Source organism: Vigna umbellata, chromosome 1 (assembly GCF_029865625.1).
Source record: "Vigna umbellata cultivar VRB3 chromosome 1, Vumbellata_1.0, whole genome shotgun sequence".
Taxonomy (NCBI): Eukaryota; Viridiplantae; Streptophyta; class Magnoliopsida; order Fabales; family Fabaceae; genus Vigna; species Vigna umbellata.
Genome location: NC_142165.1, coordinates 18,084,969 through 18,100,680, shown reverse-complemented (window position 1 = coordinate 18,100,680; position 15,712 = coordinate 18,084,969). Strand labels below are relative to the sequence as shown.

The window sequence follows — 15,712 nt, the reverse complement described above, 5'->3', positions numbered from 1 at the left end:
TTCATGAATCATATGAAGATAAAACTCTGTACAATATGTCATTATTTCATTCAAACATTCACATCAAGGCATACTAGTCCTAATCCTTTAGCAACTAGTTCTAAATTAATATATCAAACTGTTAACTCCTTAGTCAATTTAACATACAATTTGCATTAAGTCTGATGCTAAGAATGACAAGTTATTGAGTCTATCCCTAGATCCCAAATCACTTAGGTACTCTATCTATGTCCATGTTCAAAGTTACTTTCGAGTAATCAGAAACATTCAAATAACATTATATTTCCATACAAAGATAGTAAATTCAAGAGAGAACATATGAAAGAACAACTATATATTGAATAGGACAATTACATAAGAGTGAGTTCATTACATCCAATTCCAACGAAAGAAAATTTTAACTACTCCTAGTCATCTAGAACGTACACATTCGAAGCAATCCCTTGCAATAATGGTGTTTTGATGCCTTGAAGTAGTCTCCTGAAGTTCCTAAGATATTTTCGTTTCTTTCCTCTGTCCGAAACTTCTCTCCTTTCTTTCTATTTCCCACTTTAAAAGCCAATTGAAAAAATAACTAATTCGCTAAGCGCAACTCTTTATGCGCCAAGCGAATATTCAACTACAGCATATCTTTAATTGTCCTTTATTCGCTCAGCGAGATGTGCTGGTGCGCTGAGCGAATAAAACTCTATTTAGCTGAGCGATTTAATGCTGGCTTAGCGTGAAACATCTGATAGCACTCCACTTTGATGTATAAATTCCTGTACAATTTACTACACACTTTCCTACTTCTAATTACAACTTTTCAACGAGGAATTCACTCCACTTTGATAGCACTCCACTTTGTATTTATTTCATGAATAAATACAAATTTTGAGTTAATTAATAAGTCTGAAAACATGTATTTTTCATACTTATCAATAAGTTTAGCACTTTAGAACCGCCCTAAACCAAACTAAACTGAAATAAAGTATTTAAATTGTTGAGAGGATGAGCTTTCTTGTGTATGGTAAAAGTATTTTTGATGATAAACTATGTAAAATGTTTTTTCTTAAGTGATAAAATTGTTAGAATAAAATTAAAATCATATAGCATAGAGTCTTAGATGTATAATTCATGTATGGAATAGTCTTCATTGCTAGAAGATCAAATGTGCATAAATCTAGTTGTATTAATCGATTAAGTAATGCTTATAATCAATTAAAGCATGATAAAAGCATAACAGGGCTGCACTGTTTATTTTAATCGATTAAGGAAATAACCTAATTGATTAAGGAAATAACCTAATCGATTAAGTCAGAGAGTTAGGTCTAATCGATTAAAGAAATAACCTAATCGATTAAGAACATCAAGATTTTGAATGATCTAACTTGTTTCCATTACAAAGTACTTTGCATCTTTCTGACAAAAAGTGAAACAAGAACACAAAAACAAATTAAGAAGTTGTCTTGAGACATTCTTGGAACAATCAATCAACCATTTTGAACGAGTGAGAGAGTACCTACACGAAATTTTGTAAGATTTACAAGAGACAAATCTTATAAATTATTTAATATTTATATCACAGTATGTAAAAAAACATTATCACTCTTATGTTTTTTCCTTTGTAAAAGCATATACATTTTTTTTTGTCTTTTTATTTTATTATAATTATTTTTTTTGATAAAAAAACAAAGATCAAATTCTGAAAGTTAGTAAAAATATATAAATGCAATATCATTTTACAAATATAATATTCACAAAGAATATACTCATGTACTATTTATCAATGTATTATATATATATATATATATATATATATATATATATATAATATTACACACACATATATATATATATATATATATATAATATATATATATATATATATATATATATATATATATATATATATATATATATATATATATATATATATATTCTCAATATAATATTTTGAGTAAGAAAAAAAAATACAAGAAAGAGATAAATACTGACTTACACATCCCTTCATACTACAACAACAAAAATATGCCAACATTAAATCATGAACTTTTGATGAAACTACAATCCAACATTTTATAAAATACACAGGCTATAATAGTTTACTAAAAAGATTTATAAAAAGAAGTTTTCCCATATAAAAAAGGTAGAGGATGTCATCTAATATATTTTTTCACGTTTTTTTTACGGATTATTCATATTTCACAATAGACATACTTTTTACTTTTATTTTATACATACATTTTTCTTTTATTTTCTATAAGATCATTATACAATTACTTGCAATTATTTTCTATTTTTTTTATTATTAATTTATCTTTTTATCTTACATTACAATATAATATAAACAAATATATAAGGTTATTATGGTTATTTGTGTTATTGTTTCTATTATTAGTATTGATATTATATTATATTAGTATAATTTATTATTATTATTAGTTTTATTTTCTATAATCTATTATTTTAACATAAAAAATTAATATTAAAATAATATTATTTATTTTATTAATGTTTTTATAAAAAATATCCCTGATTAGTTATTTAATCTTTTCAAGTTATTACATTTTTTATTCAAATATAATATTTTTAACTATACTTAATTATAACCTTTAATTATAATTATTTATATAAATTATTTATTTTAAAATAATAATAATGATATTAATTTTTTAATACAAATATAAAAAAAATCAAACAAAAAACAACCGAGTAAACAAAGATCCGTTGTAAGTGAAAAAAAAAATTAACTCATCATTCAATTTTATATTTATTCATGTTTCTCGGAAAAAGAAACAAAATGTACATCGTAGAATATACATTATAGAAGAATGGATGAATATATCTTAATAGCTAAAAATAAGTTGAACCTTTGAATTCTTATATTATTTGTTTCTTAAAAACAAATTACATTTTAGAACTTTCAATGACACTAGGAAAGATAAGAATTGAGATATTTATTAAATAGAAAAAGTTAAACACTTGATTTAGTTCTCATATTTATTAATGTTTCTACACACTAAAGAAGTAGAAAAATATTTCTTGTTGGAATCATCTCTTTATAATTAAAATTTGATTGTTCCCAATGTTTTTGTTTCAAAAATTAAATAAAAAAAATCTAATTAATATAACTTTGTTTCATAAAATGTCAGGAATTCCTATATTAGACAAGTACGCAATAGTAAAAAGCTTAACAACAGTTTATAATTTACAGTTTCTCTCCACAGTTTTTTAAAATAAGAAACAAAATAATGAATTTTAACTAAATCTTTTACAACTTTAAAATATTTGAAGTTAAAAAAATATTCAATGGTTGATTTTGTGTCTTATTTTATTTTATCTATCATCATCAATTGATAATTTTAATAAATCTTGAACAACATCAAAATATTTATTCCTATAACACAAATAAGGAAATATTAAATTATTATTGTTAATTTTTATTTTATTTATATTGAATTTAAGAGTCACATTCATCTTCAATGGCGCTAACATTTAAGTTTTACCTAAATCATAAAGAGACATTAAATTGTTGATTTTTTTTAATTTATTGTCATTTCTTTATTTTTTTAATATTTTCCTTTTACAGTGGTAATAAGTTTGAAATTTGGTTAAATATTTAACCGCACAGGAACAGCCCGGGTGTTCAAAGTTGAAAAAGTGTGAAAAATAAAGATAAAAAAGAGAGGGAAAAGAAAAATTAAAGAAAAAGAGAAAGAGAAAAAATAATTAATAATTTAAAAGGAGAATGAAGAAAGAAAGAATCCAAGAAGCAGAATCCCGCAATGAGAGAGTGCGAAATGTAGCAATTGGGCACGGTTTCTGAAAAAAATCCCAAAATGAACAGCGGGAACAAAACCTACAGCAAAAATTTCAAACTAACCCAACGCCAATTCCAACAACACTGCTAATTTCACTTCTTAAAAAGCCCTTTTCATTCCTCTCCTTCTTTGTTCTCTTCTTCTTCTAATCTCCAATGGCAACAGCCTCAGAGAACAACACCAGCACCACGCGCCCTCAGCGCGAGGCCAAGAAGAGAGCCGCAGCTGCCATATGCCAAATGCAGGGAAACGCCAAGAAGAAGCGCGTCGTTTTGGGAGACCTCACTAATGTCTCAGACGCCGCCGCAGTTGCTGTTTCAGATACTCAACCACGGAAAAAAATCAAACTCCAGAAACCGGTGCCGACGGTTGCCACACCGGAGAAAGTCGAGGAGAGGAGTGACCCGCAACTTTGTGGGCCGTATGTTTCGGATATATACGAGTACCTTTGTGGAATGGAGGTACTAGGGTTTTATTGTTTTCCCTTTTCTGGTTGTTGAAACTGTGTCGTTTTGGGAATGGTGTGAGTGAGGGTTTTATTTTTATTTTTTGTGACTCTGGCTCAGGTTCTTCCTAGTAAGAGACCGTTGCCGGATTATATTCAGAAAGTTCAGAAGGACGTGAATGCTAACATGCGTGGGGTTCTGGTGGATTGGTTGGTTGAGGTTGCGGAAGAGTATAAATTGGTTTCAGACACGTTATATTTTTGCGTGGCTTATATAGATAGGTTTTTATCATTGAATGTATTGTCCAGACAGAGATTGCAGTTACTTGGGGTTGCTGCAATGCTTATCGCATCGTGAGTTTCCCCCCATTCTTATACATGTACTTTGTTCACTGTTTTGTGTTATTTGTCAGTTAATTTTTGTTTTTTTTATTGTTTTTGAAAATAGGAAATATGAAGAGATTAAACCACCTGAGGTGGAGGACTTTTGTTACATTACGGATAATACATACTCTAAGGAAGAGGTGGTTATTGTGTTTCGTTTGTTGCTTGTATTACTGCATGTTTTAGGTTTGGATTGCACTGATTTTTGCAATTTTTTGGTGAAGGTTGTGAATATGGAAGCCGAAATATTGAAAGCTTTGAGGTTTGAATTGGGTGGTCCAACAGTGAAGACATTCTTGAGGTGTGTTTTTCTTTGCTGGTTATATGATGTTGTTGCATTGGTTTATCTTGTTTTAGTTGTTTTATCTTGGCTTTTTGGTTCACTCTTTACTCTTTGTCGTGGTTGCAGGAGGTTCTGTAGAGTTGGTCAAGAGGGCATTGATGTAAGTTAACTCTTATTTTGAGCCGTTTGTTAAAGCTTATTCATGAACATGGAAGTAGTTTTATAAGAATCAATTAACTCTATTTGGTGAATTGCCAAGAAAAGACTCAGTTACTCAGTTCAGTAGGCCATAAGTGCTATTTGTTTTGGTAAATTTGTAGATTTGTGATTATGACTCTGTCCGCAATTGCAGCCTCAATGCTTGTTGTGATTGTAGAACAAGTTCGTTCTCTTCACATTTTTAGGGAGTCTTTGGCCAGTTAAACATTTTAGTTAATTTTATGTCTATTTTATGGATTTTCTTTTTATTTGCATACATTTTAATTTTTTTACACTTGATAATTGTTATTTAATATATTTGTGATTTAAATATTGCTTGTATATATAATTTAACCACGTATAAGGATTCATATACGAAGAATATCAAATGACTCTGTATCTTGCAATATGTGAATTAATCAATTTGAAAAATTTATTTTGACTTTTTCTACATTTGTTTCATCAATTCTCATGGAATTATTAACTTAAATTGTAAAATGGAAAAGATTTGAAAAAACACTTGTGATCATATCTTTACTTAATTTTTTTATTTTGTTATTTTATTTTTCATTGCTTTTTTGAATTTTGTGATTGAACATGAATTATTATTTAGGGTTCAAGAATTAGCTTTACAATACATGGTTTTTGATCTCTATTTGGTAACTTGATTTTAAACTGCTATACGTGACTTCTCATGTATGCCAGTGATGCTCTCTCCTGTATAATATTGCAAATATTTCTATCAACCATTTGCTGCAATGTGCGATTGATAACATAACACTGACACATTCTAATTCCTTGAGTGAAAAATGTGGACTTTCATTTAGTGTTATTAAAACCAAACTGACCTGTCTTAAACCAGTACAATTGGTTATTTCACTTGGCTGGTCCGCTTGTGTTTTACTCAGCAACAGACCTTTTCTGCATTGATTCCATTGTGGAACATCTCCTTCCAGGCACCTGTGTTGTCTTGACTATTGAGTTCCATTTTTGGTGTACTAAACAACCTACTCACTTAGGCTTGCATAAAAATGAACACTGTTGTCTCTGTATCGTCATAACAACTGTTATTCCACATTAGAAGTTCAAAATTTTCTCAACTAATACAGCTCTCGGAAATTTAGTACTTAATATTATATAATGTATATCTTTAATATAAATATAATTTTTTTAAATTTAATATTTTTTTTTTATGCAGTCAATCCATGACTTTCCAGATCAGCATTGACCTAGTTCCTTGACTAACTCTATGACTAGTTTGCTCTAATAACATTGCTTTCATCATTTGGCTAATAAGCTTGTTCCATTGTGCAGACTTCTGATCTCCAGTTTGATTTCCTTAGCTGCTACCTTGCTGAGCTCAGTTTATTGGATTATAATTGTGTAAAGTTTGTGCCATCTTTGGTGGCAGCATCTGTTGTATTCTTAGCAAGATTTATGTTAAGATCAAAGACACATCCTTGGGTAATCCTTTTTAAATGTGTATTTCAAATCCAATGTTGATTGTAGGGGATGTTACTGAATTGTTTTTTTAACAGAATTCGGCACTCCATCAGCTCACTAGATATAAACCCGCTGACTTCAAGGAATGTGTTCTAAACATACATGATTTATACCTCAGTAGGAGGGGGCCTTCTTTGCAAGCTGTGAGAGAGAAATACAAACAGCATAAGGTACTATTTTACACTATTTTTCAGTAGCTATTTTTTACCTTAAATGTCAATTTCAGTCTACCTGTCATGTTGGATAAATACGCTGATTCCCGTTGCATTTGGTGTTTTTGTACAGTTCAAATGTGTGGCAACAACACCATCTCCTCCCGAGATACCCCTTTCTTTTTTTGAATTTTCAGGATCAGATTGTTAGGCATTTGAGACTTGGCTATTCTTGCTCCGACTTTCTTTTCAACTGTTGGCAGGAAGGTGTTCACCCTTTCTGTGGCACTTGCTGATATGCTTAGGAAGGTGCTTTTCGTAAATGCATTGACAATGTATCTATGCTGGCCTCACTGACTCTGATCGAGCTTGTATGAAATGTGATAACCCCATTAGTTCAGAATTAGGTTCTATTTTTGCCAATTGAAATTCTTTGTAAGAGGTCATTGAATGATTTGCAGATTCTATGTATAGGAAATTTCTATACGTTTTCATTGTAGTTCCACTATCAGATGTGCAATCTATGATGTTCAGAAATCAATTTTTCATCCGTACTCACATGAGCCATTTTTTCTGATTGTCTGTGCTGTCTGAATCAAACATCTGTGATAGAATATAACTGGTGGTTTGTGCTTAACCTTTTCTCTTTTATTCTATCTTAATTTTTTTCTCTAGCATCGTGGTTAGTGAAACCGAGGCTCCCTCTTTTTGGAGGTGGTTGTGTAGTAGATAAGTGTGGCCATGGTGGCCGCAATTGTGTTACCTCTACTAGTTGATTGCCTCGATTGCACAACCAGAAAAGATTCCATTATAACAAAGGTTGTGCAGTGTAGTGTGTCATCATAAAATATCTGGAGCGGGTATTTTGGAAGAGGATCTGCTGCAAATTGTGCCAATGCGAAAACCATTGATTTGCATTGGAGCATCATTGTTTTCATTACTCTTGCGATAACGTGTCTGAACACGACTTGCACTAATGGTATTAGTAAGTGACTTTCCAAGTCTTAGTACATTTGACTATTTGGTATACCTTATATTTTTCTTAAAATGTTGTTTATTTATCTTATAATTTTGCGACAGTTTAATAGAAATAAGTTATTATTTCTTACATTTCAGAGCCACATTCTTACTTTCTTGAAATTTAAGTCTTGGCCTCTCTGATTATCAATTCTTACTTTCTTGCTTTTCATTATGAATTGAGCATGAATGAAATCATTCACACAAACAAAATATAATGATCAAAATTAACATTCTTAAAACGTGGGGAGTAAAATCAACTAAGATATATTTTATTCTAATTTGTTTACCATGCAGCCTTGACAAATTAAATTCTGATGTCCTTACACAGAAACACATGAAACAAAGGAAAAAAAATGTAACAAGAGTTTGATTCAGATATTTGTGTGTACTAAAAATTATTGAACTTGCTCCCTAACAGGAGTGAGAAAAGTCTTTAAGTAAATTAAAAAGGCGAAAGAGAAAAATGCAATTCACCCTATTGAGACTAAATATTTTGTTGGCCCACATGTGGATTCTGATTACTTTGACTTCTTAGGTTAATTATTATAGTAGATAAAAAAAATGTGTAATTTATCAAGCATTGTTTTCCATAATATCTTGTAAAATAGTGTATGTCAAAAATGGCTTTTATCCGACTTTTCAATAATATTTCTTTTTGCACCTCATTAATATCTTTCGAGTAATGACTTTTCAACAAGATTTTAAGTCAGATTATATCAATTTCTTACGTGTAAGTTAGACTTATTTTAATGGTGTTGCATTTTTACGATGATTTTCTCTTGAAAAACATCAATTATATGAGAAGTTTCGATTTTCGTCATTAGGTGACTGACAAGTTGACCGGTCAGTTTTTCAATATTTTATTTCATGATTAAAATGATTGAACAGATGAACAAATTCAATTATGTTACAGGTTAATGACATGTAAATATTGTTAATAGAGCACAAACCTAAATTCCAGACACTTGTAACAACAAATCAAAAGTTGAAGATGCATTAAATAACACTATTATATATTTATGTTAATGGATCCTATAATCATTTCTATAGTATTTTTAATTTCTCAATCAAGACTCTAACAAAATGTGCAAGCAAGATTTTAATTTTAGGAAGGGATAAACCTAATATTTCTTAGTGCCATTTAATTTAAAAGGAATGAAAATTCAGAAACGAAAGAAATGCATGATTTAAAGAATTAAAACTTATTCACAGGCAAAATAAAATAAAAATTGCAACAAACCAAACTTAACCAAGATCCAACAGGATTACATGATACAAATGAAAACAAATGCATGATTTAAAAGAACAACATATGTGACAGAATTGATCACAACAAGAGTACCTGTCCCAATATAACACCAATACTTAAAAAATGCTACAATTAGAAGCAACCAAGTGACTAATTCATATACCAATTTTCTTAAATGGTGGGTCCGCCCAACAGCGTAGAATAAAAAAAAACATAGTGAGTGGTAATAGGGTAGACACAGGATGAGAATAGATCCAAAACCTGCGATTAAGACAGAAGAGAGGGAGACAGAGAAGCAAAAGAGTGGTAACTTTGTAAGGTTGCTGTGAATTTATTTGCACAATAATTGTTTAGCCGAGAAACATTGCTTTGGGAAGAGAAAACAAAAACAGAAAATCAAAGTGTCTAACACAGGAATATCCTTTGGGTTTTAATATCCAAAATCAAGCCACTCATTCAGGCATTTTGCTGAACCCTCTTTCTTCATTGGTCTTTCGCGCATGACATGACCACTCAAAACCTCTACAACTTTTTACCAAACATCACTTACATTCATTAATTCTTTTCATTCTAAACAAATCCTTACTTTCAAAATACTCTGCAACTTCCAGTAATTGCCTTTGCATGTCATTGCCAATAACCCATGCAATGAAAACTTATTTTATATTCAAACTTAACCCAGTCTAAATTTTATTTTTTACATTTCACCATATGTTACTCGATGATGTTAACTTTTTTTATGTATCTTTTTCTGCTCAATGAGACTTTTATTTTATGTATTAATTCTTTTATTACAATACCGTTTCGAATTTTAGACTCCAAAATCACGATATCTTAGAACGTTATTGAGATTCAACTATGAATTTTAGACTCCAAAATCACGATATCTTGAACGTTATAATATCCGTATAGTGTTCACTTGTTAAATTTTTTGGTTGTTTTCCATATATCATGACCTCCAACAATCTCAAGAAGATAGATTAATTCCACAAACTGAAAGCACACACACGACTATCCATAGAATAAATCGGGCACAACTGGTACATTTTTATGTTTGTGTTTAACTTATATGCTATATTTTTATTTTTTAATATAAACCGAATAATGAATGATTCAACGGTAGGATTAGTATTCCAATCAATTTGATTAATGATAAGATCGATACTCATAATCACAGTTAAATTTATTATTTAAATTAAATTTTATATTCTATTTTGATTCAAATTTAATCTATAATTGTGATATAGTGAAATTACTAAGATAATCAAACAAAATCATAAAATAGAGTAAATGAAAAAGTGAATGATTCAATCTAAATCTATTTAAAATTAATGTAATGAAAAATTTAACTCAGTCCAATACTACCTAATTAAAAATTAATTTAATTAAAATTCACCTTTTAATTTCTAACCTAATTAAAATTTAATATAATTAAAATTCTACCTTATTACATGTACTGTGAATACAATCTAATTAAAAACTAGAGCCATTAAAATCCAGATAATTTAGACACCACCACCTATCATTATCAACTAATGGGATTTTAATTAAAATAAAATTTAAACCTGATAAAAAATTAAAGATGTTTTTTCCTTTTTTTTTTCACCCTTCACCTTATCTACTTTACGGGATTCAATTAAAATAGAACTATAGTAAGTTGGGTGAATACGATTTCAATTAAAACAATTCTTTTTGTATTTTTTTTCTTTCTTTTTCTCTAACACAGAAAGACATAATCAGTAGATGGATAGACCAAAAGCATCAGGTGGAGAAAGTAATTTTGAATATAAAAACGATTATGTTGGTTTTTGAGCCATCTTCAGAGACCAGACCAGAACCCCTTCCCCATATGCCACACAGTGTAGCTTTTACGTTAAATAAAGTTGTACTGTTAGTCCTTAAAAAGTTGTATTATTAAATTATACATTATTATACTTTATAAATATATTACTGTTCTTAAAGAATAATAAATAACCTCATCACCGATGTTTTGTATCGTAGCAATGATCGTGGTTCAGTGACAAAATTAACCATAACAAAAAATCTTAAAAAATATTTTCTAGTGTTATAACTTACTAGAAATTCGAGTTGGTCAATGTTATTTTCACGTAATAAATCGAATTGAACTAAATTTATAGAACGTTTGCGTCTATTTAAATGATTAATTCTGTTACTAAAACATTTAAATCATTGTTATTATGAAGATATACAAATCACAATATCAAAGAAGTATCTCTCGTAATAAATATAATAAATTTAGACAATAATCAGCTATTATTATTCATATAAAAGAAACCAAACATTAAATTAAAAAATAACACGGTAAAACTTTTTAAATTATTTCAATATTTTTACTATATTTTAAATAATTTATTTTAAACACGCCCAACTGAGTTAATAAGCAATTTTTTTAGAAAAATAATATTTTGATACACATAAAACTTATATATTCATTTAATATTATTCTTTTATTTTTTTTCAAAATACAAAAAATTACATTTTTACAATTATTTTATCTTTATATTATATATCAAATGAAAAGTGTGTTGTGGTACTATGTTACCATTACTCATCCTTTTATTACTCATCCTTTTATATATCTAATTACTTGGACTATCACGTTAACTGATGTGTCTATTTTAGAAATATATCTCTATTCACTATAATAAAGTTTGCATCATAACATATTACATTGAGATATTAGTATTCTTAAATACAGGTCATGATAATGGTTGGCTTAATTCAGTATGATTCCTATGCAGTAAGCCGGAATGATGTCGGTACTATATATGTACTATACTGAAAAAAAAGAAATGAAATTTCAAAGTGTAAGGTTTTTTGGAAGATGAAAAAGGTAGGGCAAAAGGGACCCGAAAGTTGAAGAGAAGAAGTAGGTGTATTAGGTTGGAAAGAGTGGATTACTGGGTCCTGCCCATAGCAGAAGTGACAAGGAAGTAAAGAAAAGCACAAGAGCCAAAATTTCAATCCATGAGATGCATGGGCCATAGAAATTGCACTTTGGAGAACTGACCTTATTTTGGGGACTCAAAGCCAGAAAGAAAATCAGAAGCAGCAAAGCAACGTTAGAGAAAAAGACTCCTCGTGAAGCACACAGAATATCTTAAAGCAAAAGTCCCTCGTAACATGTGCCTCCTTCTTTCCACTCTCACCATTATCAAAACCTATGCAGTAATCTATTTTTAATCTAACAAACTTCAACAATAATTTACACTTCAGATGTCACATCTCCCAGTGTCCAGACAATAATCTCACAACTGTAAATATGGGTTTCTGTTACTTACAAATTTCATCGCTGTATCATCGTTAATAAAACACCCTTTTGAAAACAAATAAAAATTATGTTACTTTTGTCTTGCTGTGTTTTTCCTTCTGAGTCCTACATGTCTTTATCAGGACAGGGCTGTCTCAACTCAACCTCATTCTACCACGTTTATTAATAAACAAAGAAAAATCATTATAATAAGAATTAACTGTTGTGAAGAAAATAATGTTCTCCTGAAAACACTGCACCACCTTTTTCCCTTCAAACAAAGCCTATTACCTTTTTCTCTCATCTCAGACCATTCATCATCATCATCATCGGCTGTCCTTTACCTTCCTTCCATTCCTCCAACCTTTTTCCAGCTTCACCCAATATATGCAGTAATCTATGCATCTTTTCTCCACCCACCACACCAAACCATGCTCTTTCACCACTGCTCTCTTCTTGGAGGGTTCAAGAGCTTCATGGTTTTCCTCCTCCTCACCCTCCAAGTCTCCGCTCAAAACCAACACCCTTCACTTCTCGTTGATCACCGCTTCCATCACTCTCACACCATGCCTCAGAACCAACAAAACCTCGACCAACACCACCGTCCACGATACCCCTTTGGCGTTTACTTCCCACAGAAGAGAAAGGTTCCCAATGCTTCGGATCCTCTCCACAACCGCTGAGTCACCGTCTCTTGTTTGCTTATGTTTCTTGAGAGAGTCGAGGTTGCAAAACGAGCACATTGAAATTCAGGTTTCGGGTTGGTTTCAATGTGTACAAGTATTGTAAGCAGATTCAAATTTTTGCAGGCCTTGTGTCAACTATATATATATATGATGGAGTTCTTATGGAAAGCTAGGTAAGGAATGTTTTTGTCTCTTGAAAACGAAGCCAATCTTAGCTTGTTCTTCTTGAGTCGGTACTTTGTTTTCTCATATGTTGTATTGCAATCTATACAGGAGATGTAAATTTTTTGGACATACAGTAATTTTCACAGTGTCTTTTTTCTTTTGTTCTTTTTCGGTTTTGTCTCTCCTTTTTTCTTTTTCTTTTTCTTTAAAGCATCGATGCCCAATTTCTCTTCTAACTTGACACCATGAAATGATGGAAAATACTTGTCTGAGTGGTGTCGGGGGTTCCTAGCGTGAGATACTGAGTACTGCTAGCCAACGCGTTTTGTTTCTTTCACTTATTTCGTTTTGATGAAAATACCATACATTTTTAAAAAAAATGTTGGCCTTTTCATCGATACTGATAATAAAGACAAAACCTTTTCCAACTTTTCAATGTTACAGGTTGAGTGCATCTTTCAAAATATAAATCATGCAGAATCAATTCACTCGTATTACACAAACCCTTAGTTTTAAATGAAGTGTATTTTTACATAGCAGAGGGTAACCAACATCTGTAGTATAGTTGTCAAAATTATATATGTGCAGAAAAGAAGAAGAGTGAAAAGATTGAATGATTGAAAGAGAGGGAAAGTGATAGAAAAGTACTAAATAAGAATATTGTTTTGCTTTATTGTATTCCCATCGACATCATAAACAGTGCTGCAAGTGTAGCTAAGATTCAGGTACTCGGCCAGAAAACAGAATTGCTACCACTCTCTGACGAACAGTGACTATGATAATAGTATATAAGGGTTTTTGTAAGTGCATCACTTCTTTCATCCATGTACTAGGAATATGAAACGGTTGAATTTTGGGTGTTTTTGTCCCATAATTTGGTCATATCTGTTGGGAATTCAAGGGTGAATCTAACTCCCTCGTGCAATGGTTACAAGATTTAAGGTGTGTTTATATTTGTTAGCAATGTTGTGTTATATGTAGATTGTACCGATTGAATACATGTCGGTCATGTCAGTATACACATTATATCTATTCAAATGCATATCCATCATCTAAATCAATCTCGATCATCTAAATCGGACATGTTTTTTATCCAAATTTATAAATTCATGTCGATGAGAGAGTTGAATTAGCAAATCATAATCAAACTTAAGAAAAAAAGATTAATCCAAAATTAACAAAATAATTAGATCATGTCATTTATATTTATCCAATTCAAGAAAGAATCCATAAATAACAATCTATGAAGTATATGGTAACGTTATCATTCACGTGATAAAATTAAAAGTATTAACTTATAACAATTTTAATATATTTAAAGTAATAGTCAAGTAAGAATTGATTTTAAATCATTTTCTAATCACACAAAATTAGTTTTTAACAAATTAAGTCTAATAAAATCTATACGTTTAGTCAACTACAATAAAAATAAGAAGATAAAAATAAACAAAATTAATAAAAGAATAAATAAATAATTAATTAAAAAAATCAAAAAATTACAATTAGAAAAAAATAATAATAAAAGTAAGTTGATTTCATTATTTTCTAAAGTAGAATTTTTCATCATTTATATAAGGATTATTTTTCATTTAATTATTGTGTTAGATTTTTAAATTAGTTAATATAGATTCTCAATTCTATTAATTAAGGTGATGTAAATATTAAAAAAAAGGTAAGGACAATATTTGAAAAAAAAAAACAGACAAAGTCGTATAGATGAAAGAAAAATAGAAAAAGTCTAAAAATTAAAATAAATAAATGAAAACATAAAACAGAATGCAATCATGCTCATTTCAAAAGTAAAAAAAAAAAGGGTCGTGTAGTAATATCACGACTTCTGAAAAATAAACTAAAAAGAAAACCTCAAGGAAAAAAAATTACAGGACTTTAATAATAATAAAAGATGAATTTGAAATATGATTTTGCTTTTTGTCGTAAGTAAATACGATTTCTTATTTATTAATTATTTGAACTCTTAACTAAAGTCGTTATACTTAAATACGATTTCTCTACTTATATTATTTTAACAGAAGTTATCCTACCCTACTACAATTTCAATGAAAATTATTTTGGTTGAAGTCCCCATACACAACACTAAGATTTGGATATTGGAAAAACAAATACCATTTTTATGACTTTCACTACAGGGAGAATATTTATTGGAGAAAAGAATATTAACGAGACTTGAGCACACTCGTATAAGATATTAACAATATTTTTTATTAAAATTTTAAAATAATAAATTAATGAATCTTTATTTTTATATATATTTTTTATATTTTCATTCCGTGTAAAACATAGATTCATTGTTTACGTAAAACATTTAAAAGATACTGCTTTTACACAAATCACAGTATTGAAAACCCTAACCTATCATTTCTTACGACACCAAATCAAACCAACCAAGTGAAACAAGATAAATCACTTAACCCTTGTTCACTTGAATAAATTTGGAGGAGAGTGATTAAATGGATTTAAGAGAATTTGAAGGTAAATTTTTTGTTGTTTATTTGACGTATTTTGAAGATAGGTAAAAGTAGATTTGGAAGTAAA

General features: G+C 29.6%; 1 protein-coding gene across 3 annotated transcripts; it reads left to right on the top strand.

Moving 5' to 3' along the window:
* The first annotated feature begins 3,737 nt into the window (after positions 1 to 3,737).
* Positions 3,738 to 7,335, top strand: LOC124831255 (putative cyclin-A3-1). Of its 3 annotated transcripts, none has more exons than XM_088098997.1 (8): positions 3,738 to 4,264; positions 4,370 to 4,602; positions 4,697 to 4,772; positions 4,857 to 4,933; positions 5,042 to 5,075; positions 6,428 to 6,577; positions 6,652 to 6,786; positions 6,862 to 7,335. In XM_088098997.1, the coding sequence occupies exons 1-8, from the start codon at positions 3,959 to 3,961 to the stop codon at positions 6,955 to 6,957; spliced, it is 1,107 nt and encodes a 368-aa protein (XP_087955123.1). In that variant the 5' UTR covers positions 3,738 to 3,958; the 3' UTR covers positions 6,958 to 7,335. The 3 variants fall into 3 exon arrangements, with proteins under 3 accessions (XP_087955123.1, XP_047161139.1, XP_047161140.1); XM_047305184.2 differs by having other exon boundaries at positions 3,741 to 4,264; positions 6,902 to 7,335; XM_047305183.2 differs by having other exon boundaries at positions 3,739 to 4,264; positions 4,857 to 5,075; positions 6,902 to 7,335.
* Positions 7,336 to 15,712: the final 8,377 nt, after the last annotated feature.